The following is a 27,595-nucleotide window of genomic DNA, read 5'->3' as shown; positions in this document are numbered from 1 at the left end:
CCCTGTAGTGGCAGTGTAGAGTCCTAACCACTGGATATCAGGGAATTCCCTGTTACCATTTTTAATGCATCTCATTTTAATTCTCACAACAGGCCTCGGAAGTGGCAAGTGTCATTTTCCGCATTTTACAGCTGAGAAAACTGAGGCACAGGTATGCCTCAAGTTGCAAAGTTGTTGCTAGTTAAGCCAGAATTTGAACCCACGCAGTCAGGCCTTCCAGGTAAGACTTCAGGAGGTTGAGATTAGCGTATGAGTCAGCGTATGACTGTCAGCCACAGGCACAGACTCACTCACACCTAAGTAGGGAAAGTCTCACATTACTCAGGGGAGGTTCAGAGATGACCAGCCTTCAGGTGCAGCTGGATTCAGGGGCCCCCAGACAGTGACTTCAGTGTTCCAGCCCTCTATCTCCATCCCTCAGGCAGACTTTCTCCAACACAGCCACCAGCCCCTGACTCACATCCTATCATTGTTAGCATCTTTCCACTGCAGCAAAACGCTCCTGGAGGGCCTCTGGTTGGCCCCGCCTGGTCACATGCTCACTCTGTGACTGGGGTTGGGGGTGGGGTCAGTGCAAACACCACAAAACCCCCTGGGAAGGAGAGGAAAGGAACTAGATAGACCCAAACCAGTGAAGTCCACTACAAGAAGAGCAGACTACCAGCTTGAGGGGTGAAGAAGGAACCCAGTGCCAAGATGGTTAGATATTTGCCCGCAATTCAAATACAGGATTCGAGATGCAGCAGGATAGTCTATCCTTATGGTGATCACGTTAGGATCATTTCTGATGGAGAATTTGGGTTTGTGGGCTGTTATGGTTTTGTTTCTGGAAGAGGATAATTCCGTGCTGGCCCTTGCTGAGGTGAGACTTGGTTGACGGTCTAGTTGGTTCTGGTTGGAGAAGGCCTGGAGGCGAGGCTTTTGGGTGCATGGCCCAGGGTGCTGATGGCATTGGGGTTGGTGAAGAGGGTAGGAATAATACTGGGGACAGTGTGGTGGTGGAGGTGGGAGCTGAACAGCAGGAGGGTGTGGGCAGGAGATGGTTGAGTTGTGGGTCTTGGGTCTGAGATGGACTGATGAGCAAGCAGCATCATGGTTAGGAATGTGGGCAGCCATGGCACGTGGAGATGCAGTTTGGGAGGAATGTAAGGGAGGTGAACCGTGCCACGCATGGGCAGGACTTGGTGGAAATGATGTGCTGGGAGAATTAAACATTTCGTGAGGGGCGTGGTGGTGGGGGGGCAAGGAGGAAGGTACCACTTTTAGAGCTGTTGATGGAACTCTGTGTGGGTGTGAGGAGCTGATGATGGTTATTCCGTGGGACGTGATGGTTTCATAGAGTAATAGAGGTGGAAGGACTTAGCTGCACTCTTACGGAGGAGGATGGAGGCCAAGCCCACCCGATGGCTGCAGCTGGGATGTAAGCCCTCGTTCCCAGACCCATTCTCTCTTTTCAAAAATTACTCTTTATTTCTTCACAGTGATACATGTGTATAATTTAAGAAGTCAGACAGGACTAACATCTTTCCACAAAAATGCACTTGTTCCTCGCCTACTTCCACCTTCTTCTTCTCGGAGGCAACCACTTTTAGCTGTTTCTTCTAGCAATTTTACAGCTCGTGGATCTGAGTAATGTGCGTATTTTTGACTCTTCCGTTGTAGACATTTTCCATTGATTTCCTATGTAGTAAATAAGAACTTAACTCTCTTATATGGCCAGCCATGGCTTTCTACCCTGCCATCCTCCTAAACAGCCCTCATGGTAGGCAGACTATTAATAGTACCTTACCAGTGTTCTTTCAAAAATGTCTTATGCACAAAATAATATATGTATATGTGTAGCTGGCAGGTTAATGGCCCCACAAAAATTCAGAGGATTAGGACGTGGCCAAATCCACATCTGAACCTCGTGTACATGTGTCACCTCATGTGGCAAAAGAGCCTTTGCAGAAGTGATTAAGTGAAGGATCTTGAGCTGAGGAGATTCATCCTGGATCACCTGGGTGGGCCCAGTGTCACCATCAGGGTCTTTGAACGTGAGAGGCAGAGGCAGGCAGGTCAGAGTAGTGAGATGGGATAAAGACCAGCCGTCACTGACTTTGAGGATGGAAGGGGGGCCAGGAGCCAAGGAATGTGAGCCGCCTCCCGAAGCTGAAAAAGTCAAGAAAATGGATTCTCCCCAGGGCCTCCAGGAAAGAATACTGCCTGCCAACACCTTGATTTCAGCCCAGTGACAAGAACCATTTTGGACTTTGTTTAGACTTCTGACTTCCAGAACTTCAGGAAACAAATTTGTGTTTTTTTAAGCCATTAACTTTCTGGTAATTTGTAACAGGAGCCATAGGAAATTAATACACCATGTAATATGTATATATCCACATGCATACATGCAAACATGCATTCATTTGTATGTTACATATATATATGCATATATGTATGTATACACACACACACACTTGTTAAGTCAACTAATACAACTATTCACAGCTGAGCTTTTTACTGTACTACCATAGTTTCCTTTTTTCCTCCTGAAGTGACTAATTACCTTGCTTCTTTATGTGCCTTATTTTCTTTATACCTTTTGCCTGTACCTGCCGCACCTGCTAATAGCTATCTGTATGGCTTTCCACAAGGGCAGTCACAGCAAGTATTATGTTTCAGTTCCATTTTTTGAGTTATCTGCTCTCAGCACCTACGGCACAGTGTAGCTGCTTTTCAGTGACTTCTTTCTGTGGTCTTCCTTGGCATTCCTGTCACCTTCCTTCTGATTAGAATTCCTGTTTTCTGGAGCTCATGTCTTCTTGCTTGGTTTACTCCCCTGTTTAGAGCACATTGCCCATAACAGATCTCCATTTTTTTTTTTTTCAGATCTCCATTTTTATCCAAATCCATTCAGCTCCTGAATCCAGACCCCAGAGTAAGAACAGCTAGTCACACCTGTAGTTCTGTCAGGTTAAAAAGACAGCCCCGGGAGTTGGGGGCATGGTGGTGACAGCACTCCAAGTTAGGAGGCTTCCCTCGGATATCTAGTGGTTCTTGGTTGTCCTTGCAGGATTAATAACAGGGCACTGAAATACAGATTAGAAGCTGGTTCACTTGCAGATCCACACTGGCTGATGTAAACAAGCCACTTGGAAACCATTTGGGTTCTGGTTGCTGGTATCTGTATTCTTAGACCTTTCTTCTTGTACTGATAAGATTCTGCTGAAAAGAAGGTAAGGATCTGGCTGCTGGTATTCTAGGAACCCAATGAGCGACTAGCCTGAGGTATTCAACATCATCATTGAAAATAACCTTCATCTCCTTGGGTTTGTGTTTTTGCATTTATTTGACAGCGCCAGGTCTTAGTTGCAGCACTTGGGATGTTTGATCTTTGTTGCTGCATGAGGACGTTTAGTTGTAGCATGTGAACTCTTAGTTGCAGCTTGTGGGATCTACTTCCCTGACCAGGGATAGAACCCAGGCCCCCTGCATTGGGAGTCAGCCACCGGACCACCAGGGAAGTTGCCATCTCCTTGGTTTTGATTTATTATTCTTGCTCTCAGCTGTGCTGGATGACTCTGCAAAGACCCTCTGTTTGGTGCTCTCCAGAGAGAAAACCTTCAGACTTTATGGTGGAAGTGTATCTAGATTTTAACTTCTTTGATTTGATCTTTTTCACACATACCTTCTCTTCGCCCCTGGTCCCATGGGTGATCCGTGGTGCTGTCATCTCAAGTGTCTTTAAAGGACTCTGTCATAAATCACTTGTCATGTACTGTCTGAAATTTGCCTGCTACAAGTCTGCTTTCCAGACCCCCACATTTTGTTGGTGGTGTTTCCTCTCTGTTCAGCCCAATCTTGTGAATTTGTGTCTTAAACAATCTTTCTCCCACATTGGATTTAGAAGATTGCACATTTGGGCAGTTGGGTGTTTATATTCAGAATCCCAATCTTTTTCCATAACGGTTTTGTAACTGGAGCAGTGATGATAGTGACCATGTCAGTTGTGATACTAAGATACTTTCCTGTAGGATTCCTCAAAACAGTTGTTTAAAAGTTCTTGTAAACATTATTCATGGCCACTGTGGACGTTAGCAGTATAAAGGAGAAAATAAAAGCTGCCTGTCATGGTAGTGGGCCTTCCCTGGTGGCTCAGTGGTAAAGAATCTGCCTGCCAATGCAGAAGATGCCAGTTTGATCCCTGGATTGGGAAGATCCCCTGGAGAAGGAAACAGCAACCCACTCCAGGATTCTTGCCTGGGAAATCACATAGATAGAGGAGCCTGTCAGGCCACAGTCCATGGGGTCCCAAAAGAGTCAGACACGAGTTAGAGATTAAACAACAACGAATCTTGGTGGGAGGGTTCTTGGCAAGGGTCTCGGTTTGGTGGTGGTTTGGTGGTGCAGCCTTGGCACGGGTGAGGAGGGTGCTTTGGAGCCAGGAGCAGCAGGGCTGTCATGCCATGTTGGACACATGCTGCTGCGTTGGGACCGTAGGCTCAGGAGCAGGTCTCTCCCCTCAGCAGGGCTGCTTGGGAGAAGAAGGAAGCATCTAAGGACAGGCGGGCAGCACTGTGTCCAGGCCTGGACCTTGGCTGCCCCAGTGGGCCCCAGAGCTCTGCAGTGCATGGCCTGCCTAGCCCTGTGCTGGGTGATTTTCGATGATGCTGGCTGACTTGGAGGGACACTTACTGACAAGGCTGTTCCATCGAGTTACACAAAGGAGCCAAAAGGCTGACCCAGGTCAGCTGTGTTTGCTGTGTGGACAGAGTGTGCAGCTCAGGCGGGTGAGTAGGGGAGGGGGAGGGGGATGAGCATTTCCTTTCCGGGGTGTCTGCCCTCGGGGTCAACACCCTGTGATGTTCTGCTTTTTCCCTCCTGCTTCCTTCCTCTTGTCACCAGTGCTTTTTCTTACAGAAACCCCTGGACATTTCTAGCCCTCAGGGCAGCATTGAAACAAATTTCCTGGAGAGGGTTCTCTGTCCCTAAAGTACTTGGTGCCTGGCTCTGCATGGACTCCATGCTAGGCCCTCAGGGCTCCCGGAGATGCCCGGACCACCCCCACCCCCACCATCTGCTCCCACCCTTTGCCCTCGGGGCCTCCAGCAGCGTGGCAGGGCAGGACAGGGCTGGAAGACCTGGTTCTTGAAGATCAACCCAACGCTTCCATTTTACAGATGAGGAAACTGAGGGCCAGAGGAGCCCGAGTCAGGATTAGAGCCGCCTCTGCTGACTCTGGGATCAGTGTTCTTCTTCCCAATCAGACTCTGCCTCTCTCGGCTTCCACCTCCTTTTCGAAGCTTTTGATGTGATGGGTGACTGGGGGATGTTTGTGCTAACAAACAAGGAGTGGGTTTGAGGGGGACTTGCTGGCTAATGATGGACGGAAGCTCTGTGGAGTTCTGGGTCGGATTGGTGTCTGATGGGTTCCTGGGGTTGTCTCTGAGGGGTGGTATAAGCTGGGGGGATGGAGCTTTATAGAGATGCCCTGAGAGCTCTAGAGTTGGTGATCTGGGTTCAAGCCTCTGCTCTGACTCTGGAACACAGATAAGCCCTAGCCTTCTGCAACCTTAGATTCTACAGTAGATGGTAGTGATACTCCTATAGACGGTAGTAACCACTCGTGGAGATGGTAATAATACTCGTGGCTGCCCGAAGAGGAAGGCCCATTCTGGGCTTTGCACAGCGTGGGACACATGGACCTGCTCTTGCTTCTGCACCGGCTATGCCAGCAGCTAACGGCACACATGTTCTTCAGCCCAGGCGTCCGTGGTCCACCTGCGGCTTCCTTAGGGCTCCCCTGGGGGGGGGGGCGGGGGTGGGCGCACCTTCAGCCCATCCAGGCTCTAACTTACGGGGGCCCCTCCTGTCCTGGCCCTAAGGAGGCCCTTCCTAGCGCCAGCTTCCCCTCCACACCACCCCGGCCCCCCAACGCCCATCCCTGGGGAGGGGCTGCACCCGTGGGAGACCCAAGCCTGCGCCTTCTCCGGTTCCTGGTTTTCCAGGGAGCCTTGGCTGGAGGGGGATGGGAGAAGAAGCCCAGGAGGGAGGGGGAGTGGGGGAAGCAGAACCGGGAACTGGAAGGGGAAGGGTGTGGGTGGGCCTCGATCCAGCCTGCCTCCCACTTTCCTCCTCCTGCCAGTCCCCTCCCTGTCCTGGCTGGCGCACTGGAGGCAGGGGCTTGGCCCAGGAGAACTCAGTGTCTCCTCCGAGTGAAGGGGGCGGGGGGTGCGGGTGAAGCCACAGCACCCCCACCCCCAGCTGAGGCCTGTGGTGGGGGTGGGGCCCAGGCTTTGTTAGTTCGCTGGCTTGAGGCCCACACCTGAAGCAGGGAGACTGAAAAGCCCCTAAAATTCAGCCTTGTGCCTTCGCAGGCCCCTTGGAGCCCACCAGTTTCTGAGGGCAGATGGGGCCGGTTCACAGGTGGAGGGGCAGAGCGGCCTGGCCTCCTCCCTTGGCGTGGCTGCGGCCACAGCCTCTCCCGCCCACAGGGCGTCCCCACGACAGCTCTGCAGACCTAGGCCTTCAGCCTGGCCGCAGCCCCCGAGTTCAACCTCAGCTTTCTCCCGGCCCAGGCGCCCGTCCCGAAGTGAGGTGACATTCATTTCACTACATCCTGTGACTGCCGCTCACTTCCTCCACGTGGTGGGAGCGGTGTGGGGGTGGGGGTGCGGGGAGGACAGATCAGAGGAAAATGTAGCCGGGCTGGGGACCTCTGGGATTTCCCAGGGGGTGGTTGGGGGTGGGAGGGAGGCTGCGGGAAGCTTTCAAAGGAAAGAACAGACGTGAATGAAGACACGGGAGGAGGCGGGAGGCAGCTGTGAGTCCCACTGTGCCACAGCCGCGCGGAGGCCCCGGGGAGACTGTCGTCCCCTCGCTGCCTCGGAGGCAGGTGGCGGGCCCCCCGAGGGAAGCCAGGCAGGGCCCCGCTGCCAACTCGGCGGCCTCGATTTCCCCTGGTCCCTAGGGTGCCAGGTCCAGCCTGGGAAGAAGAGTCAGGTTGGAGGGGCAGGCCTCACAGGCTGGGGGGTTGGGGGGGCCCTGAAGCTGAGGGGCTGGCCCTGGGAGGGACTAGGGGTCAGGTGGGAGGGTCTGGGTGGGGGGACGGTGCCTGCCCTGCTGACCCCTCTTCTCTTCTCTTCTTCCACAGGTGGAGTCACTGGAAGCCCAACCCCACCGGCAGCCTGAGGCCGCAGTTCCCCAGGGTTTCCGCTCCGCACCTGGATCTATGTCTAAGTTGTAACTCTTGCTTACCAAGACCACGATAATTCCTTCCCCAAAGCCCAGCAGCCCCCCAGCCCCGTGCAGCCCCAGCCTGCCTCCCACCGCCCAGCTGCCCGCGATGCCCGCCAGCGGCCCCGGGGACACCAGCGGCTCCGCTCTGGAGCGGGAGGAGGAGCGCAAGGTGAGCAGCTGGCTGTGCAGGGATGAGGGGGAGTGCTGAGCGCTGGACCACGTTGCTCGTCTCCACATGGGGCTGTAGGGAGGAAGGAGTCTCCTTCTTTTGTGATAAGCAAACTGAGGTGTGAAGAGGTTAAATACTGGAGATCAGGCTCCAGGAGCTGGTCTCTAAGCCCACACCCCCACCCCTCCGCGGTGTTTGAGCTGAACTTCAGAGCCCAGGTCTGTGTGATTGTTAGGGGTCGGCCTGGCAGGGGCCCCAAACCTGGCTTCCTTTCTGAATCGGCCTCTTAACTAGCTGTGTGTCCTTAGGTCTGAGTCATTTTACCTAGTTTAGTGGCCTCTGTTTGCCTGAGGGGTTAGTAGCTTTGGGGAGGCCAAAGACAAGTTCAAGGAGCTCTGTAGATGGGAGGCCTGGTGAGGACTCCCGCTGCCACACAGACAGCCCGGCTCACTGTGGGGTGTGGGGTGCGGTGAGCTCAGGGTGGCACCAGCCACGGTGGAGACACTGGTTTCCCGCCCCCACTCCACCCCGGCTCTGAGCAAGCGTCACTTCTGGCCCTAGAGCCAGTGACATCCTTGTTTTTAGGGCCCCAAGAGGGGTAACCTCTTTGCCCTTCTGCTGAACTCTAGGATGTGCCCAAGTCAGTTAGAGGAGATCCCTGCAGACTAGTGGGAGTCCCTGCTGGGTCCTGACTGGCTACCTGAGGACCTCACCAAGCTATGTCCACCTGTTGGCAGAACCACTAGAATCCCCAGGGATGGCAGGCCCTGCCTCCACCCTGGCAGGGAAGCATGCCAGCCACGGCCTTCCTGGGGCGTCCCATCTGGCAGGCCCGGGCTGGTCCCCGCAGTGTCCTCTGCCTGCTCTCCTTTTCCTGAGCGGGTTTGAGGGGTGGTGGTGCTAGGTGGTAGCTGGGAGTAGCAGGGCGTGCTCACGGGGCACAGTTGGTCTTTCTGGAACCAGGGGGACACCTGACACCAGGCGTGGGACCCCTGAGCCCTCTGAGGAGCGGCAGCTCTGGGGACAGCGATCAGCCGCAGTTCCGAGACCCCGCTCCCTGCCTACTTTCCCCACCGTGTGTGCTTGGCCTCTTCTGAGGCTTGCTCATTCTTAGAGTCAGTTTCTGTTTTCTGGGTAATTTCCATCCATTTGGTCCTTGAGGATAGCCCTTGAAACAAGTGGGGCAAGGACAGATGGCCCTGGTTTGTAGACGAGGAAGCTGGGCCCAGCTAATCAGTGGTGAGTCCAGATGAGAGCCCAGTCTCCTGCCCCACCTGTGTGGGTCCTGGTATGGACACACACCCACATACATGTGCATGCATGAAGCCCAGAAACCTGCCTTCCCAGCCGGGAACCCAATAGAGTGCCTTAGGGTGGGTGAGAGGCCATGTATGCCCCCAAGCTGGGGACAAAGTGCATGCTGCAGCCCACCTGCTGGGGCTCCTAGTGGCTGCAGGTCAGTCCCTTTCTTTCTGATCCCATGGGCTTTCTGGGCTCCTCCCACCCAGGACTCAGACCGTATCAGACCCACACCCTGCCGTCAAAGAGCCAAGGCCACCTGAGGCCACCTGTGCTCTTGACCCACAGCTGTGGCCATGACTAATTCCCTTCCCTCCTTGGGCCAGGCTTTGCTCCTCCATTGACCTTGACCCCCTCCCCTGGCCCAGTGTCCTGGCTGGTGCTGACACTGCTCTGCGTCCATGCACCTGCAGTTGGTGGTCAGCTGCCCCCCAACAGATGAAGGCTAGGGGGCAGACAGGCCACATTCCTCTCATTACTGGCCAGGGCTTCCCCGGGCAGCAGAGACCCCAGGGAGAGCAGCAGATGGGCTCACTATCATGACAGTTCAGGACAGAGAAAAAGCACTGGCCAGAGAGTCCCAAGTCCCGGGACCCAGGCCTGCGGATGTCATTTCCTGGAGATGTGACTTTCAGGCCCTCTGGGCTTGCATTTGCTCAGCTGTAAAATGGGGATAGTAACTCTCACTGTGCCTGTTTCATAGGGTGGTTGTGGAAGTCAGATGAGGTCACGGGCATGGAGTGCCCTGCAAACAGCAAAGTCTGGTCCAATTATGAGGGATTACGATTGCTATTATTATCTACCCATAGTAACTGCTCTGGCTCAAGAGGCAACAAACACACAGGCCCAGCGCCTGGTGCTGATAGAAGGAGCTGATAGACGGGGGCTGGGGCATGGCGGGCGCTCCTCCCCGGTGTGCATGCTGGCTCACCTGGCACGTCTCCCTGGCACCTCAGGGCTGGCTTTCGCGGCTCCAGGAGCCGCCCTGGGAGGGCGGGCAGAGATGCTGACAGCCACCTACGGCAGCCCGTGAAAGCCAGGCCTGGGGCAGCGGTGCCGCGTGGCTGCAGAGGGGAAGATGGGTTTGGGCCAGAGCCCAAGGAACCTGGCAGAGTTTCCAGGGGCGCCTGGCACAAAGGAGCTGCTTGGTGAGCCAGAGGGCAGGGGTGTGGCTGCCCACTGGCCCCTTCACCGCCTGGCCCCACGTGCCCTTGCCACCTCCCCCTCCTTCCCCAGCAGCCACGCCTCCCTGTACCTTTCACTGCGGTACTTCCTGGAGCCACCAGGCCTTTGTTTATGCTGCTTCCTCTGCCTGGTGTGCCCTTTCCCTGAGCTTCTCTCCTCCTTTTTGATCAAAGCCCTGGCTTCAGTCCGCCTTGAAATACAGAGAGAATCAGCGGTTCTCACACTGTGGTCTATAAACCAGTGATACCAGCAATACCTGGAAGCGTTAGATATGCAAATATTCAGGCCCCACCCCAGACCTGCTGAATCAGAAGCTCTGGGGAGAACCCAGCGATCCTTGTTTTAACCAGCCCTCTAGGGGACTTGAGAAGTACCGGTGTGGATCATATCCCGCCTTGCCGCTGCCCCTGGAGGGCAGGACCCCAATACTGTCATTGGGGTGGATTCTCAAGGCCTGACTAGCTCAGAGCAGATGCTCAGAAAATACCTTATGGATAGGACAGAGAGGAGAATGAGAGTGGATGAGACTCCTTCACTGGAGAGCAATCCCAGAGCCCGGATCAAGCAGGCAGGGTGCAGTACTGTGGTCAGTAGGCTGAGAGAGCAGAGAGGTCTGTGTTATTTGGTGTCCTTCTGGCTCCTGCCCAGCATCCCTTCTCCCTGCAGCCTCCCTCACTTTACCATCCGTCTGCTGGGCAGGGACGGGGCTTCTTGGGGAGACTGGGAGGAGGCAGGCTTGGAAGGGGTGCTGAGCCCTGGGGCTCTGGCCAGGAAGGGTCAGCTGGGTATATGTGGCCACAGAGAAGGGAGGGGGAGCTGGCCTTGTGGGAGGTGGGCAGGGAGGTAAACTGCAGGAAGGCCAGGAACCTGGGTCCTGGCTCAGGGGGAATCTTGGAGATGGGGTTCTAGGTCTCGCGTGGAGGGGAGAGGTGGGGCAGAGGAACAGGGCAGGGGACCAAGAGCGTTCCAAGCCTCGGGGTTGGAAGGGCCTCCTTGGATCCCCAAATGTGAATCAGTGCCTCACGAGGAGTCTAGGCCCCAGGCTGGGCCCCTCATCTTCCTGCTCCCCTTCTCCTTTGGCCTCGGAAACCTAACAGATGCATTGAGTGCTGACTGTCTGCCAGGTGCTCTCTTAAGCTCTGCGCTTGCCTTCTTACAACTGCTCCCTAAGATAGGCTCTGTTATTTCCATCACTATCTTATTAAAGACTAAACTGATGCTCAGAGAGGTCAGGTCACTTGTCTAAGTCCATAGAGCTAGCAAGTGGTGGTGCTGGGATTATAACCCAGGCTTCTGGGCCTTTCAGGCTGCATCCCATGTGAAGGGGGAACAGAGTGGATGTTGCCTCCCCACTGTGATGTTCCGTGGTCCTAGCCACGTTTCTTCTGCTGCAAGTTAAAGAATGTTTATTTAGACTAAAAGTCGGGACGGTCAGAGAACGCTTTTCTCTGCATAGCTGTGCTCTTGCCCTGGGGTGGATGTTGGGGGCACTCATCCCTAGCAGGAGCTCTCGTGTGCAGACTAGTATGCACGACTGTGTACATGTGCACACGTGTGCGTGTGCACACGCACACACGCACCCAATACATGCTCTTCTGTGTGAAGACACTGCTGTGTACATGTTGCTTCTTTCCCTTCTGCCTTCCCTCTTTTCTTTCTCTTCAAACTTAAGTTTTTTTTCCAGTACCTGGCACATAGTAGGGCTCCCCGAGTCTGTTGGGTGAACTGGATAGACCTCCCTGGAGGACCTAGCAAAGGGAAGGGGATGGGAAGATACAAGGATGGGTGAGCCATGCCAGCCCTCGGAGGCGGGCGGCTCCTCCTTGGACCCTCTCCTGCTGGGTTGGAGAAGCACCAGTGGTGGTGGTGGTGGGGAGATATGTATTTGTGCTGGGGAGCACAGCAGGTGTGCCCGTGTATGCATGTATGTGTGTGTTTACATACATGTGTATATATACACACGTGTGGCCAGCGCCATGAAGGAAGCTTCTCCCTCCTCACCTAAGTCCAACCCAGAGGCCTGGCAAGCACTGACTTTCTGAGCTCTGGCTTGTGAGCTTGAGGGGCATCCTTGGGTGGGGTTCCCCTGGCTCCAGGCTCAGATGTTCTTGCTGCTCCACAGGTCCGGTGTCAGCCCCCAGGCATGCCTTCCCTTTCATGCACTTAAATCGCACATGGTCACTCAGGGCCAGCTCTTTGCTTTATAATTGTCACCATAGGGGCCGCTGAAATAGCCTTCCCTCTTACACATTTAAACAGTTCCAGAAAAGGCAGAAATACCCTTATCTCTTCAGGAACACAGCTAATAATAATGGTCCATGGACAATAAAAAATATCCACTTTTAGCTCAGTGGAGTCGATTAGATGCTCAGGCATGGAGAGCAGATGAGTGATGTAAATAGCCTCCCCCCCCAACAGCCCCAGAGCTGACCGGGACCTCCATTGTAGGGTTCAGGCTCTCTCAACTTCTCGAAGTTAGCGGCTATGACTTGTCGCGTTTAACTTTGCAGTCAATTCAGTCTTGAGTGGGGGTCAGCTGGACTCTGGAGACAGGCCTGTGTTTGAATGTGGACTCAGCTACATGACTGCTGAGCATCGAAATGAGAGGTTTCTAGGAGACAGTGTGTGTGAGCGGTTAACACAGGGCCCTGGCAGAGATTGAGTCTTATCATTTATTTTGGGTAGTTAACTAGCTGTCTGTCTATCTACCTTCTTACCTTTCTCCCCATTTGCCTGTCTTGCTGCCTACCGCCCTATCTGCACATTGGTGCCCAAGATCTACTGTATCCCCAAGGACTGAGGGCCTGGGAGAAGAATGGGGATGGTGCAGATGAGGGTGTGAGTGGTGTGGGTTTAAGCACCCTGAGAGCCCCTGGCCCTTTCTCCTGTCTCCCACTGAGCAGAAGCAAAACCGAGGCAAGTTGCAGGATGAACCCAAGTCCTATGGCAGCAGCTCTGCTATCTTTGGAGGCTCCATGAGGGGCCATGGGCTGGGTGGGGAAGCCGAGCTCAGTTCTGTGGAGCGAAGAGGGCCGGCAGGGAGCTGAGCAGGAGAGGGTGTCCCAGGAAGAGTGTAAAGTGGGGTGATGCCCTTCCTTTCTGGCAACTGGGCTGGGCACAAGGACTGGACTTGGCCGCAGCTGCCCCTACAGAGAGCCACAGAACAACGAGGGCTCTCACGTATAATCACTCCACTTAGCACATGCCAGCATGGAAAGGCAGAGTCTAGAGGAGTTACCTGTGCCTGGCAATTTCCTCACTTAATCCTCACGTAACTGGAGGCGCCCACTGTCATTATCCCCATTTTTACAGGTGAGAAATTGAGGCTGAGAGAGGCTGAGAAACTTGGTAAAGGCCACATGGCGGCAGAGTGGTTTTACCTGGATTCTTTCTGTCCACGAAGTGAGGGTGGCTGGTGGGGCAGGGATGAGACAGTGGGCTGAGCAGAACCTGGGTGGGCTGCTGAAGGGGTTAGGGCAGAGGCGCTTGGGGGCCACAGGGGAGGCAGCTAGCAGAGTGGCCGTGCTCCATCCAGCCTTCAGCACAGCGCAGGCCCTTGTGTGTTTAGGTGGTGACTCTCCCTCTGAACTGAGTTCTCTATTTGCTTATCTTTATATTGAGCACAGTAGGTGCTCAATAAATGTTTCTGAGCTCATCCACGGGCCTGGCCTCATGGCAGCCCCAGGACCACAAGGGTGGGCACGGCTGGGCTGCGGTGGGCTGGGTGTATACTGGGGGAGTTTCTCTTCTGGAAGGCAGTGAGGCCCCAGCATGGCGCACGGGGTGTGAAGGACCTGGGAGAATCCATGGTGTGCAAGTGCCCAGGAGCTCTGAGGGTGGGAGGGGCCCACAGGACACAGCTGCTGCCTGCCCAGGAACGGGGCCTTTTGGGAGCCGTGGAAGACCTTCATCAGTAATTATCACACGAAGCCCACCGAGCAGTCAGTGAGTGCTTGTTGAATATTCTTGGATAGTTGGAACAGAGGACTGCTGAGCTCTGGGAGGTGGCTGAGAGCAGGAGAGGCGGGGGCCCAGGAGGGCCGTGTGGAAGTGTGAGCACCAACAGAAGTGTCCCGTGGCTCTGCCCTCCCGCCTGGCCTCCTGCAGCTCACCCTGAGGCCACCTCTCCACGGGCTGGCCTGGGCCTGCTGGGCATGTGCGGGTGCATGAGCATGTGTGGGGTGGCCTGGGGGTGGGGGTGGGGGGTCCTGTGCCCGTAGCTCTGCAGGCTGGGGACTCAGGTGCCCAGAACGGGCTCTGCCTGCCAGAGAAGCCAATTCGTTTCACTGAATTCCACGACCACAGACAGGTCCTGGGAGGCCGGCCAGCCAGCTGGCGAAGGCTGGTACGTGCTTCTTGTCCCGGGGGGCCCAGGCAAGTGGCTGGCTAGATCCGGCAAGTTCATCCCCTCAACTCAAACACCAACTTGAGACATCTGCTCAGCGGATGCCGGGTTGGTAGCATCCGGTGTGCGTTCCGAAGGGAGCATGTGTGTCTCGCTGGCTATCTCTGGGCAAGGGCCTCGTGGGATGTGCTGTCTCTTAGGGGGAGGGGTCCCTGTCTAGGCATGAGGCCCCTGAGACAACCGTGTGTGGATGTGTGTGTGTGTGTATGAATGCCAGCGCATACCTTTACCTTGGCTTGCCTGCCTGCTCATGTCGCACATGTGTACACGTGCCAGGAACACACAGCAGAGGAGGGTATCATGGCATGTTGCTGTGGAAAGATCCAGGGGCTGGGAATGAAAAGATTTAAATTTTGGTTCTTAAGGCCTCCCTTGCTGGCTCTCTGATCTCTGAAAGAACCACCCTGAGCTTCAGATTTCCCGCCTGCGTAATGGAAAAAAAAAAAAAAAAAGAACCAGCTCTACTTTCTGTAAGGCATAAGAATAAAATGAAATAACGTATGTGAAAATGCTTTGTTAATTACCACGTACTGTACAAATGCGAGAGATTATTATCGTCATGGCCCAGCTCCTCAGAATGAGAAGTTGTATGTGGCTTAAAATAATCCATCCAGTGAGCTGTGTTAAAATGTAGGTCAAATCCTAGCCTCAGAAGTTGAGAGAGCCTGATGATAACTGCCTCATCTCACAGGCCTCCAAATGCGAAGGGGCTTTGAAACCTGTAAAGGGTTACGTAAATCGAAGTGACAGGATCATGTTTAAGACGAGAAGCTACATTTTAGTCACCCTGTTTCCTGATTTGCAGTTGTAATGATCAAGCAGCACTGATCCTCCTGCTCAGTTGTACTGGTGCAGGTTTGTGGATTTGCACACATGTGTCTCTCTCTGTATGTGTGTGGACTTGTTTATTGAGCATCTACTACGTGAGAGTCATTCATCAAGTATTTTGAGTCCCTGCCCTGCGCCAGGTGCAGGGAATGGAGGCATTGGGGACGGAGGCCAAAGTGAATAAGAGTTCCTTCCCTGGAGGGGCTTATGGCCTGGCCAGGAGGAGAGCCAGCAGTCAGTTACAGTGTTGGAGAGTGGGTACTCTGTGAGAGGAAGGACCCAGAGACTTAGTCTAGTGGAGGGATGGGTGGAGGGGCCTGGGGGGGAAGGAAGGGAATCTAGGAGGTGAGGTTGGAAAAGTCAGGGTTTGCTGGTCAACCTGAGAGGAAGGTAGTCGTGGCAGAAGCCAGGGTCTGTGTCAAAGTCCCAGGGACGAAGCAGCCCACATTGGCACCTGGTGTGGTGGTTTTGCAATGGCCAGAGCTGCCGGCCGGAACTCTAGGGCCTGCCTTCCCCTGGGCTAAGGAGCTTGGGCTGATCCCGCAGGGCCCTGGGAGCCCCCTCCGCAAGGGCTTAAGCTCTGTGGAGTGACATAATCAGCTTTGCATTTTGGAAAGATCACGGAGCCCCAGTGTTCCTGAGGATCACACTGCGGCGGGTACCAGCCAGATGTTGGGGTTTGTCTGAGCAGTGAGTGATGGCTGCATATGCAGGCCTTGAGCTGGGATTTGCATGGGGGCGGGGAGGAGGCACTTCTGGGAATAGTTCTGGTCGGTACGTGCGGAGCAAAGGAAGTTAGCAATTCTTGAGTGCCTCGCACATGTCAGCTTTCCATATATTACCTCAGTTAATTGTTCTACCATTGCTGCGAAGGAGGTGGAGGTATCAGTCTCCCCATTTTGTAGGTGTGGAACGCTAGGCTGGAGAGGTTAACTAGCTGGAAGCGCCTGTTGAGGAAAGAGCAGAGCAGAAAGTCCAGCCTGCCCCTCCCCTGCCCCCTCCCTGCAAAGCCCACCTCCCTAGAATTTCTGCCCATTCCCACTGGAAGGATTGACTAATCCAGTCCCTTCACTTGACAGATGAGGAAACCAACCTGGGCTCAAAGCTTGTTCTGCTCAATTTGTTACTGTTTTCCAGCTGCTCCAAGTCACTGCGGATCAGATTCTTCCCTTTCAGAGTATTAGTGACGCCTCCTAACTCAATGCTACTTGCAGATTTGATAAGCATATTTTACATTCCTTCGCTCAACCCATCAGCAGGGATACTGAATGAAACAGGCCTCCTGACAGATGCGGGAATGAACCACTTGATACGCCTCCTTGAGGGGCACGGCCCCAAGCCATCTGCTCACCCTGCTCAGCGTATTATCCCCTCTCCCTCGTGGGTGTGAACGTGGGCAGGCCCAGAGCAGAAGGTATCACCACCTCCCTCTGCCCTGCTATGTCGCTACATCACGGAAGAATGACATGACCAAAAATAGCGTGCTTTTCACAAAGCTGTGTGAGGGATCGGATGGAAAGGGTATGGGCCAGAGTCGCTCAGACCTGGCTACAACTCCCGCCAAGTCTCATGGCCGCTTAGTTTCCTGAGCACACCCCAGGGTACCTGAGGCCTGAGTGTTGGACTGGGCAGCGAAGGCCTACTTGGGCCCCAGGGACTCTCTGGTCTCAACACGCCAGGACTGGTCAGATGGTCTGGTGCCAGGGTCCTCCTCCCCTTCCTCTTGGGGGTGTTGAGTTGAATAAAATTCAACTCAAGATGCGCTGAGTGCCTCCGTACATCAGGCCGAGAGTGCGAGACTTAAGTTGAGGAATGACGGCAAGTCTCCAGATGGCAGGGGGTTGCCTATCAGGGGCCCCCCAGAGGCTTTCTCCATATGCTGATGGGGTGGGGGGTGGGCCTGGCGGTCCTTAAAAGTCAGGTGTCTTTGTTTTCTGTCTGTGCAGGCGGCCTGGTGACTGTGGTTCCTGAGTGCTGTTCTGAGCCTCTGACTGGCTTTTATGCCTCTGCTTAATTCAGAGCAAAAGTTAGAAAATCAGATGAATCCTCCTGTAAGAAATGCACTGTGTTAAAGAAACAGTTCAGAGGCCAGAATTTCTGGGTGGTGGGAGTCCTTCCAGACCCTTTGGCTGCCCAGACTGGTCCTGACCCACCTCGGTACCCCACCCCGGCTGCTGCCTGTGCCTTCTAGGCCCGTCAGCCTGGACATAAGGAACAGTCAGAGGCTCTGCCAGGTCTGGCCTGTGTTCTGTAGGCAAGTCCAGGGGCTTGGTGGGCCCTCTTTTTTCCAGGGAAGATGTCATTCCTCTCATCTGTGGGGCACGTGGAAAACCCACCAAGGGCTGAGTCTGTTCTAGGCTCTGGGAAGTCAACAAGGGGATAAACCATTTTATTCATCTGCCTTCTTAGAAACCCCAGAAGCAGGCAGAATGGGCACCAGACACCTTTATGGCCCCATTTTATGGATGAAGCAACTGAGGTTCAGAGAGAATCGTCCTGAAAGCAGCTCACAAACAAGCCAGGCACATACCAATTTATGTTTGCTCTAAGCTCTGCCTTTCTATGGCTGGCTGTTCTATGAATGCTGAGTTACCTAGTTAGCACAGTCAAGACAGTTCCACTTTAGCCATTGTGGAATCTGACGCGCCACCTCAGATTAAATTCACCACATTTGGTTAGATTCAGTTGGAACCTTCACAAACATTAAGTTGCACTGGGAATCCTTGCTCTCTCTGTGATCCAGGTGATTGTTTCTTAAACGGGGGTGTCTGTGGGGTCTCGAAAGATCGCTCAGAACCAGCAGGTCTAGCCCACTCACCCTAGGCCCCCCCAGAGGCCTCTCCTCCACCTGGCTGTGTCCCACCTCAGCCTTTCTGCCCTCACAATCTCTCTGCCAGTTTTTCCTGAACAGAGCCTTTCAAGGGTCTCTGGTCCCAGGGTAGCCTTTTCTGTCTGCCCTGGACCCTCCCCTCCTGTCCACAGCTGGCACTGTGCTCCCTGTCCTTGGCTTCTCTTCCAGACTTCTCTCAGCTGGGTTCCTCAAACCGTCTCATCGGCCCCTCTCCGGGCCCTCAGTCCTCACTGCTGTGTCTTTCTGCACAGCTTCTCCAAAGGCTGGCCATTCCCATCCCTAACCAAATCGCGCTGCCCTCGACTTCTCTGTGTCTGTCAATTTTTTTTGTGTGTGTGTGTCTGTCAATTTTTGCCTCTTGAGTTAGCAGCTCCCTTTTTTTTCTTGCACCCACAGTACACTGGTGTCCACTTTCTGCTCTTCTAAACACTCTCTCCATGTCTTCCAACTCGACCATAGCTTTCCCCTTGGTGCTAAGGCCTGGCGCCTTTGTCATCATCTCTTTGCATGTCTTCTGAGAACTCCCAGAACCTCAACTGTGATGCCCCCAAATCTCCCTCCTGGTTGGATCTGTCCCAGATGGGCCTCAAATGGATGGATGGACAGAGGGGCCAGGGTTGCTCTTCCCACCAGTCTAAGGTCTACGACTGGTCACAGTAGGTTTCCGTCCGCATGTCTCACCATCACCTGAAAATTAATGTGGCAAACCACAAGCTATTTTGAAATCACAAAAAATGAAAGTTGAGTGGGACATTGAGAGCCACCTCGATGAAATCCCCTGGGAATCTGTGTGCCTCCCCTTCTCTGTGGCCCCAGCACGGTTCTGGGCCAGCGCCCTCCCTTGGGAGGACCATGAAGCCGCCCAGAGCTGCTGATATCATTACACAGGGGCACGAAGAGCAGCTGGTGGGCCCCTTGCTGGGTCGGGGTCCTGTTCTCTCTCCTGCCCCAACACAGTTTGTGCTCGTGATTAGTCATGCTGGAGCCGCTGAGTCAGAAGCGACTTGTGGGTGGTTTGTGGCCAGGCTGGAGCAGTGAGGCAGGAGGACTTTCTAGGTTTATGTGTCTGCCCCACAAGACAAGCCCTGCAGGGCCTGGCCCTGGCACAGGTGAAGGGTGGTAATAAAACCAAGCTTCTGGTCCATCCCAGTCACCAAAAGAGGGGCATCACAATGAGCTAAGACAAAGTCCCCAGGACTCTCCTGTAGGGTGACACCGCAATGGGGCAGGTGCTTCAGGGCAGGCTAGTGTAGAGCAGCTGTGGCGCCCTGCGTGGCCTGTGACAAGCCTGCTTCCAAGGATTTCATGCACTTCCAATAGACATCACTCAGTTTCGTGTGTCTCTTCATGGGATTCTCTTCAATAAAGGTGATTCACTCAGTATAGAGCTAATTTCATTTTTGTACTTGTGTTCGATTTTTTTTTCCCATATAAATAAACTCATATCCAGAAACAACTTTTTTGTCAGAGCCTGTGTGATGAGTCTGTGGTTCAGAAAACGTGTCCACCCGAGGGAGAGCTGTGTTCAGCCGGGGCAGCAGGGCGGCCCACAGGTCCCCCCGAGGATATACGGAAATTGGCCCATGGGGGTGGCTCAGCTCTGCCAGGCAGGAGGCGGGCGAAGACCATCCCTATCAGGGTGCCGGCATGACACCGCCCTGGGAGTGTGGCTGCCCTATCAGTGGGACACTGGGGAGGGCTCTGGGGGTCCAGCTCTGGCTTTACAGGCTGTGTCTGTGCCCACAGGAGGGAGAGGAGCAGGAGGAGGCTCGTGCCAAGGAGGAGCGGCAGGAGCCCAGCACGACTGCCCGGAAGGTGGGGCGGCCTGGCAGGAAGCGCAAGCACCCCCCGGTGAGTGAAGCGGTGTCCCCCCCAGCCCTGTGCACGCGCACACACATGTACCCACACATGCAAGCTCTAAATGTCCGTGATGTGTGGCCTGCAGGGACCTGGGCACACTAAGACTTGGGGATGTGGTGCACCCTTCCAGCTGTTAAGAGCTCAATTCCATTCCCTATTCTCTGGACCCAAAAACCACCCTCACAACTCTCCTATTTTCTACATCGAAGTGGAGGCCCCCAGAGGCCAGGGGACTTGCATTATGGATCTGGTAGGACTTGAATCAGGCCCCTGACTCCCACCTTCATTCTAGAAGGGCAGCAAGAGGGTAGGACTTGTTTTTCCCTGGCCTGCCAGCACAGGCCCCTCCCTCCCCATCCAGACACCCACCTTGGGCCTCCGTCCCACCTGGAGAACTTGGAGGAAGGGGACTAAGGTCTGGAAGTCTGATCAAAGTGAGTAGGGAAGACATGCAGGCTCATGAGTCCCTTTATCAGAGAGAAGGAGGGCTGGGCACTGTTTTAAGTCTAATTGAAGTGGAGAACCCCAGCTTCTGGGTGCCATTGCCTCAGAATCCAGGGCGAGGCTCCTGGGTTGCCCCAGATGAGGAGTGCTCTGTGGGGCAGGGCCCAGGGGCTGCAGGAGCCTGCCTTCCTCATGCCTTAAACGCAGAGGCAGAACAGTAGTTATTTGCCAGCACCGACAGCTGGTTCCTTTCTTTTCGTCCCTTCCAGCTGAGAATGGGGAACTTGGAGCAAGAAGGTAAGGAGGAGCCAGGAGCCCCGCATTTGTAACTCAGCCCTTCAAGGACATGTCTCAGGGGAGCAGGATTTTCCTCCATGGGGTAGAGAGTAGGGTGAACGGTGGCTGCAATGAGGAAGGGAGGGCTACACCTATTGGAGGTGACGGGGTTTTCGGAGTCAGGAGGTGTGGGAACCTGTGGGGCACTGAAGTGCACCGCTGCCAGGGCTGCTTGGAGATTTGGAGTGGAAGGGGGCAGAAGTTAAGTCATTTCACTGGTAAGTAATTTTGAACACTTTCAATATTCAAGCAAACATGGATATTTTATGGCCTGGAATGAAAAATGCACAGGTAGTTGAAAGATAAAACTGGGGACTTCAAAGGAATTTTCAGCTTGCAGCAGACTCCAGGCTGCACTTCTAGATTCCTGGGTGCCCCTTCACTCCACCCCCAGATAGAGTACCTTGTCGGGGAAAGTGGAGGGGCACAGTGCCGATGGAGTGAGAACCCGTCGGTCATTCCGTATCTGAGCCGTGCATGTGCCGGTGATCTGCAGAGCACACTCCGCCCTTACTTTTCAGTGCTAGGGGTGGGAGCCGCCACCTGTAGCAAATGGAACTGGCAGCCCTCTGACTCATCTTTGTGAGTCCCGGAACCAGAGGGAGGGCACATCACTGGGAGGTGGGGGAGGTCCTTGAACCAGCGGGTACAAGGAAGTCAGGGCCAAGTGTGTGTCCAGAGTTGGATGAAGAGAGGGAAGGAGGGGGCACAGACCAGTGGATGAAGGGTCAGTGGATCACACACCCTGGCCTGGAACAGAGGCCCAGCAGGGAAGGAGAAGCAGTCTTTAAAATCCATCAGACCTGGGTTTAAATCTCAGCTCCACCACTGACCACGTGTGTGACCTTAAACAAGTCACCGCCTTAATCCTGGGTTCCCCTTCTGAAAAATAGAGATAAGGATGCATTCCCCCTAGACCCCTGGGAGAATTAAATGGGTTAAAACACCAAAGAGCCAGAGGTCAGCCAAAGTCGGTCCTGTCCTTACCCAGAACAGAAGCAGCAGCGCTGGATTTATTGCTTGCCAGCTGTGTGATCTTAGTAAGTTACTGAACCTCCCTGAGCTTTTGCTTCCTCGTTGGAAAAAAAATGGCTGCCAGTCATACCTGCCCTGTCCACCTCCAGGGATGCTGTGCAAACAGCAAGTTGGGCTCCAAATGCACAGTGTCATAAGCCTGTGGGGCCAGTGGGCCAGGGTCTAGAAGGCCTTTCATGTGGGAGCCTGGCATCAGCCTCTCAGAACTCCATGGGAGGTGTGCACATCCCGTGCAGGTCAGTATTGATGTGATCCAGTCCTAACTGACATCTGAAGCCACCTGGACTCCCAAGAGAGCCCCTGGGAAGGGGGACAGAGCACGGGGAGGCAATGTTGATTGGGGAGGCAGGGGGTCCAAGACAGCGTTGTGACAGGGACCCTTGCACATTGCAGGGCACAGAGAACAGCCAGCCGGTCTTTCCTGGCAGCAGCCCCATGGACCCCGAAGGGAGCCCGCATAGGGGAAGTCTGTGCTGCAGCCCAGGGCCAGCCCACGGTCTCTTGGGCCTCTTGCAGAGCAGATGCTTGCCCAGGCCTCCTCCCCTCACCAGCCAAGGAGCACAGCAGGGTGGGTTTTTGGGGACCTGGTGCAGCTGTGACCCTGAGAACAGACTGACCAGGGTGCTTTAAGGCAGCTGAGTGTGTGTCATCTAGCTAAGCCTGGAAACCGGGCAGGGAGTGGTGGGCTCAGCTCAAACCCTGGCAAGTGGAACAGAGCAGGCAGTGCTGGGAAGCACAAGAGGAAAACCTGGCTGCAGGTGGGCTCTTGATTTGTGCCAACGTTGCACACCCACTGCTGGACGGGGAGGGATCAGGTATATCCAGTGGTGTCCTAGCCGTTCCCCACCTAAGGTCTCTAGATTTTGCCCCCAAGGCCTACCTATCTCTGGGTACCTTCCACTTTCTCCTGCATCAGCCTCCTGGCTGTGTCCTCACCCAGACCAGGCCCCACCTGCCCACAGCATCTCTCTAAACACTTCCAACCCTCTCTTTTTTGGCCACAAACACATTACACCAACTGAGCACCTGCCAAATAAATAAGACTTATTTCAACCTAGTGTGTCCGAGAAGAGGCCACATGTAATTACAGTAAATACAGCCTGGGGCACATCACTGTTCAAGAATCTACAGGGGGACTTCCCTGGTGGTCCAGTGGTTAAGAATCCACCTGCCAATGCAGGGGACATGGATTTGACCCCTGGTCCAGGAAGATTCCACGTGCTGTGGAGCAGTTAAGCCTGTGTGCTGCAACTACTGAAGCCCATGTACCTAGAGCCTGTGCTCCGCGACAGGAGAAGCCACTGCAGTGAGAAGCCTGAGCACCACAGTGAAGAGCAGCCCCTGTCTGCTGCAAATAGAGAAAGCCTGTGCACAGCAATGAAGACCCAGTGCAGCTAAAACTTAAATATTAAAAAAATAAAAAATCTCGAGGGTCACCATTTCTCATGGGATGAGACCTGGAACACTCCATTTGGCTCCTTACCATGTGACTTCTCCTGCTTCTGCATGGGTGCACAGCGTCCACCTCTTTTGCCAAAGAAACCCCGTCTGCTTGCTGCTCCCTGAGCACCCTGGGCACATTTGTTCTGATGTTCTTGGCAGCCTTACCTGCTCTCTGCCCACTTGGTGTCACAGCCCACCGAAGCCTGTCTTGCAAATGAAGCCCAGGGCAGCCATCGTGAGCCACGCTGACCCTCCCTTTTAAACCAATTGTTAAAATGAACACTAAGAACTAAGACAAGATAACAGCCCTTCGATCCCGGACCTGGGTCTGCACACCTGATGGAGAGGCACCAGTCTGAGCTGTTTGTTCCCCCATCTGCACAGAACTTGAGAATCAGAGTTTGGAAACCTTTATATCAACTTGATACTGTCACCACATCCACAGGCACGATTTTGTGTTTTATGGAAGTATCGTTCCCTGGTGGATTGGGAATCTAAGATACCTAAACCAAAGCCTGGCTTTTTGCATAGAAAAGCTGGTAGTGAGAGCATGTCGCTTCCATTAGATCTTCCATTCCAGAGGTGTTACCACCCCTTCCCCTTGCACTGGCTACCCGCTCACTGAGACTGGCAGTCCTGAAGAAAAGCTGAGAATGGCACAGTGCTCGACTGCCTACAAAGGCCTTCTACCCCCGTGAACCTCATTTGATGTTGACAACAAACCTGTATGGGGAGGTGGGGGCTGCTGTCATGACCGTCCCCACAGTCAGAGGAAGAGACAGGGGTTCAGAGATGATGACCTAGACTTGGCCTCCAACCTCCCAACTGCAAAGCCCGGGGTGCTCATCCTCCCTTGCCACTCCAGTCTCACCACCTGGGAGACTGGGTATCCTAAATTTGCTTTAAGATAATATACGAAGGCTGGGCTGTTTGAAAACATGTGTAGACCTGGTCTAAAAAGCACCCAGAGGAAACAGAACTGAGCAGGGCGATTGACCCACATACTAGAGAGCCTGTGGCGAAGCGGGGAAGGGTGGTCTGAGGAGTAAGAGGTGGGCCCATTTCAACCAGGCGGCGGCGTTGATCTGTGGCACTGGCCTAGGAGTCAGGATGCTCATGCTCCCCGCAGCAACAGGAAACAGGAAGCCAGCCACAGGGCTGGGCGGGGCCTCGGAGGGGAGCTGGCACCTGCGTGCAGGGCCTGCTGGCTGGCCAGTTCTCATGGCCCGCAGAGGGGACAGCACCATGTGGGGCTGGTCGCTGCTGGCCCCAGAGCGGAGGCCCACGTGTGGGTGCAAGTGTCAGGCTGGGAGGAAGAGGCATCTTCCTGTTCTCTGGCTCCGGGGACGTTGAGAGTAACAAGTAAAGGTGTCTGAAGCTGGTTCCTGCCTGATCGCAGGCCCAGACAGCCCTGTGACCAACTTTGTCCCTCGTGTTGGTTACACCTGGGGCTCTAGGAGGGACAGTATCCACCCTTGCCCACCAGACCCTGGTGGGGGGCTGGTCCTTTGGGGACTGCCCTGTTTACTAGGTAGATGCACTTATTCATTGAAGATTTATACTCATCAACTTCCTCCAGGGTTATTTTTGCTCAGTGGGAGCACTCTGAGGTCACTTCTTGCTAAGAATAACCCAGAAAGGGAGGGAGGGGGAGGGGAGGAGGGGGCTGGGAGCAGGCGCTGAGCTCAGCCAGACCGGCCCAAAGCCAGTGTTACTCACTCCTCTTTGGAGGCGGAACCTCCAACACAGCGCCCCAGTGAGTGAGCTCACAAGGGCCGCACTGCCCCACTTCAGAGCGAAGGATTTGGGGGTGTAAGCTGTGTGAAGCTGGGAGTCTGTCCCACGGCAGCTTAAGCCAGCTGTTGTGTAAGTTGCTCGGTAGTGTCTGACTCTTTGCAACCCCATGGACTGTAGCCCGCCACGCTCCTCTGTCCATGGGCTTCTCCAGGCAAGAATAGTGGAGTGGGTAGCCAGGGGATTCGCTTCTCCAGGGGATCTTCTAACCCAGGGATCGAACCTGGGTCTCCTGCATTACAAGTGAATTCTTTACAGTCTGAGCCACCAGGGAAGCTAGCTGAGTACCTTTTAACTCGGTTATTGAGAGTTTGCAGTATTGGCTCATTTTCCCACCTAATACATCCCTTTGCTTCTGAAGACAGCGCTCTCTGTGTCCAGGTTTGAAGGGCTCCTTCACTTACCTCTGGAACCTTGACTCAGTGACTTGGCGCCGCTTGTTTTTAATGCACAAAACTTTCTGAAAGGGTGTCTCCCATTCCTGGGCCCCCGCCCCTCAGGGGGCGTCCCTGCTTGTGAGCCTGCATCAGGCACATGGCTGCCCGCTCCCCTGTCTCCTCATGCTTTTGAAGGGGTGGGGGAAAACAGGGCCGGCAGGCCTCTCAGGAGGGCAGAGACTTTTCTTGGAACTGTGCCCTGCAGACGCCTCTGCTGTTCCACAGCTGGTCAGTTGGATCAACACTCACAGAGGCATCCGGTACCCAAGAGCCTGGTCCGAGGTCTGCGCCTGAAGTGCCAAAGAGATGTTGTGGGGAGGGGCTGGACTTCTGAAAGGTGATCCCTGGAAGGGGAAAGTAGGAGATTTTTCCACTTGTGACCCTCCTGAGCAGCATGTGCAGAGAGGGGACCCATGTGCCAGGGAGAGGATGGACTGTGAGCAGACTGGCTGGGCTGAGTGGAAGGAGGTTTCGTTTAAGAACACCTTCTATCTTGGTTGAAGAGATAGTTTGCAGGCAGCCTGAGGGTTTACATTTTATCCTCTTGAGAATACGTTGTGTTTATCTAGAGAATTTTTGAGACGGCATGGGATGTGAAGTGATGGGAGTCAAGTTTTGGGAAGGTCACTCTGGCATTTCTGAGCATGACAGTTTGAGCACCCAAGAATCCAGGGCAATAGGGTGATGAGGCCAGAAAATATGTCCAGAGTCTACTGGGTGGGGGGCAGCCGTGATGGGACAGAATGGGTAGGGCCTGCACTGCTGGGCTGCAGACAAGGGAGAGGAGGGAAGGTGCTGCTGGCCTCCAGAGATGGCGACAGTGTTATTACCAGAGACGAAAACTTTTGGAAGGTCTGGCAGAGGCCCTTTCAGAGGCCGCTCTAGATAGCTGTTCTTACCAGGGAAGCATCTGAGTGAAATCCCAGAATCTCCACTTTGCTTTTCCAAAAACCCCTGCTTATTTTCATCCCTCCCTGGCCCCTTCCCCAGAGCCACACGTCCCAGGCCACCTCCAGCAAGAGGCATTCATTCCCTCGGGTCCCGAGCCCTGAGGGCTTCCTAGGACCCTGTGGGCTTCTTGGGAGCCCGAGCTGCACCTGCCGCACTCCCACAGCGGCAGGGACCTTCCGTGCACGCTTTGGGGCAGAGTTGTTGACGTCGGTCTTCTTTCATCATCCTCACCTAGAGAATTCTGTGCGTTTCGGTTCTGCCACCTCAAGAAAGATGTAACGGAGCTGGAAGAGCTCCAGAGAAGGGCAGCTAAACCGATCCAGGGGAAGGCAGGGCTGCCAAGTGAGGACAGACAAGCACGATTACGGCCCTCCAGTCTGGAGAGACAAAGGCTGAGTCGGGATGTGATTAAAGCTATGAAGTCACGGCATCGGGTGGGGCAGGATGAGCAAACCCTGGCGGGGGTGGGTGGGGGTGGGCGGGGAGACACCCAAAGAATCTTTAGAAAGGTAGGTGAAGCGGAGAAAAGAAAGCCCCATTTTCCATGGTGAGTTCCCTTCTCACTGAACCTGTCACCCGAGGCCTGAATGTAGAGGCTGAAAAACAGAAGAAACTTCAAAAGAGGTTGACTTAAATACTACGTGGGATCTTCTCCACATAATGGCTTTTTCAAGGCAGCCTCCAACTCACCCTGAAATCCTTTGAGGATGACTTCAAAGAGCACAGCCAGGCCCTCTTCCAGGTGGACAGGTGTCCCTGGCTGAAAGCAGAACCCCGGGTGGGCCACCACTCACCAGGTACATGCTCGTTCTCACATCCGTTTGTCACAGCCAGCAGGGGTCCCAGCTGAGTGACCTCTGAGACACCTGCAACCCTGAAGTTCTCTCCTCCATCCTGAGTTGCAAGTGTGCGTGCACGCGCGCGCGCGCACACACACACACACACACACACACACAGAGGAGAGATCTCTGGGGAGGAGGGTGAGGGGGAAGGCAGCTCCCGGCCTCAGTGGTGAGAGGAACGGTAGGATCTAGAAGTCATATGCAGCCTGGGGGATCAGACTTGCCAGAGTTGGCCCTCTTTGGCCTCTGGTCCTTCTGTCCCTTGACCCCACCGGTGGCCCTTTTAGCTACTCCACTGGCTAAAAGGAAATTAGAAGGGTCAAGGTCCTGCTTCCAAAGTCTTGGGGCCCGAGTCCAATCACCCCAGGAAGGCTGGGCAGGGAGGCTTGTAGGGCCTCTCTTGGGAGTGGGTGCAGGGGACCTCTCTGGCTCTCCCTGCCTCAAGGCCACTTCCGGCCAATCAGAGCAGACAGTGACCAGGGGAAGGGGCTGCAGGAA

At 54.5% G+C, this 27,595-nt stretch overlaps 1 protein-coding gene across 11 annotated transcripts in view; it reads left to right on the top strand.

Annotated features, from left to right (window-relative positions):
- Positions 1–27,595, top strand: part of DNMT3A (DNA methyltransferase 3 alpha) — a 105,991-nt gene that overhangs the window by 19,592 nt on the left and 58,804 nt on the right. For 10 of the 11 annotated variants that reach the window (XR_009694661.1, XR_009694662.1, XM_061154946.1 and 7 more), the window contains exons 2-3: positions 7,133–7,387; positions 19,702–19,806. Coding sequence is in view for 9 of the 11 variants with exons in the window: in XM_061154946.1 (XP_061010929.1) it covers positions 7,325–7,387; positions 19,702–19,806 (168 nt within the window). In the remaining 2 variants the exon portion in view is untranslated. Of the gene's footprint in view, positions 1–6,667; positions 6,803–7,132; positions 7,388–19,701; positions 19,807–27,595 lie in introns of those variants that run through there. The other variant, XM_061154949.1, reaches the window with a different exon arrangement.

Source organism: Dama dama, chromosome 11 (genome assembly GCF_033118175.1).
Source record: "Dama dama isolate Ldn47 chromosome 11, ASM3311817v1, whole genome shotgun sequence".
NCBI lineage: Eukaryota > Metazoa > Chordata > Mammalia > Artiodactyla > Cervidae > Dama > Dama dama.
Note: the sequence above shows the minus strand (reverse complement) of the source record. Positions and strands in the feature narration are given on the sequence as shown.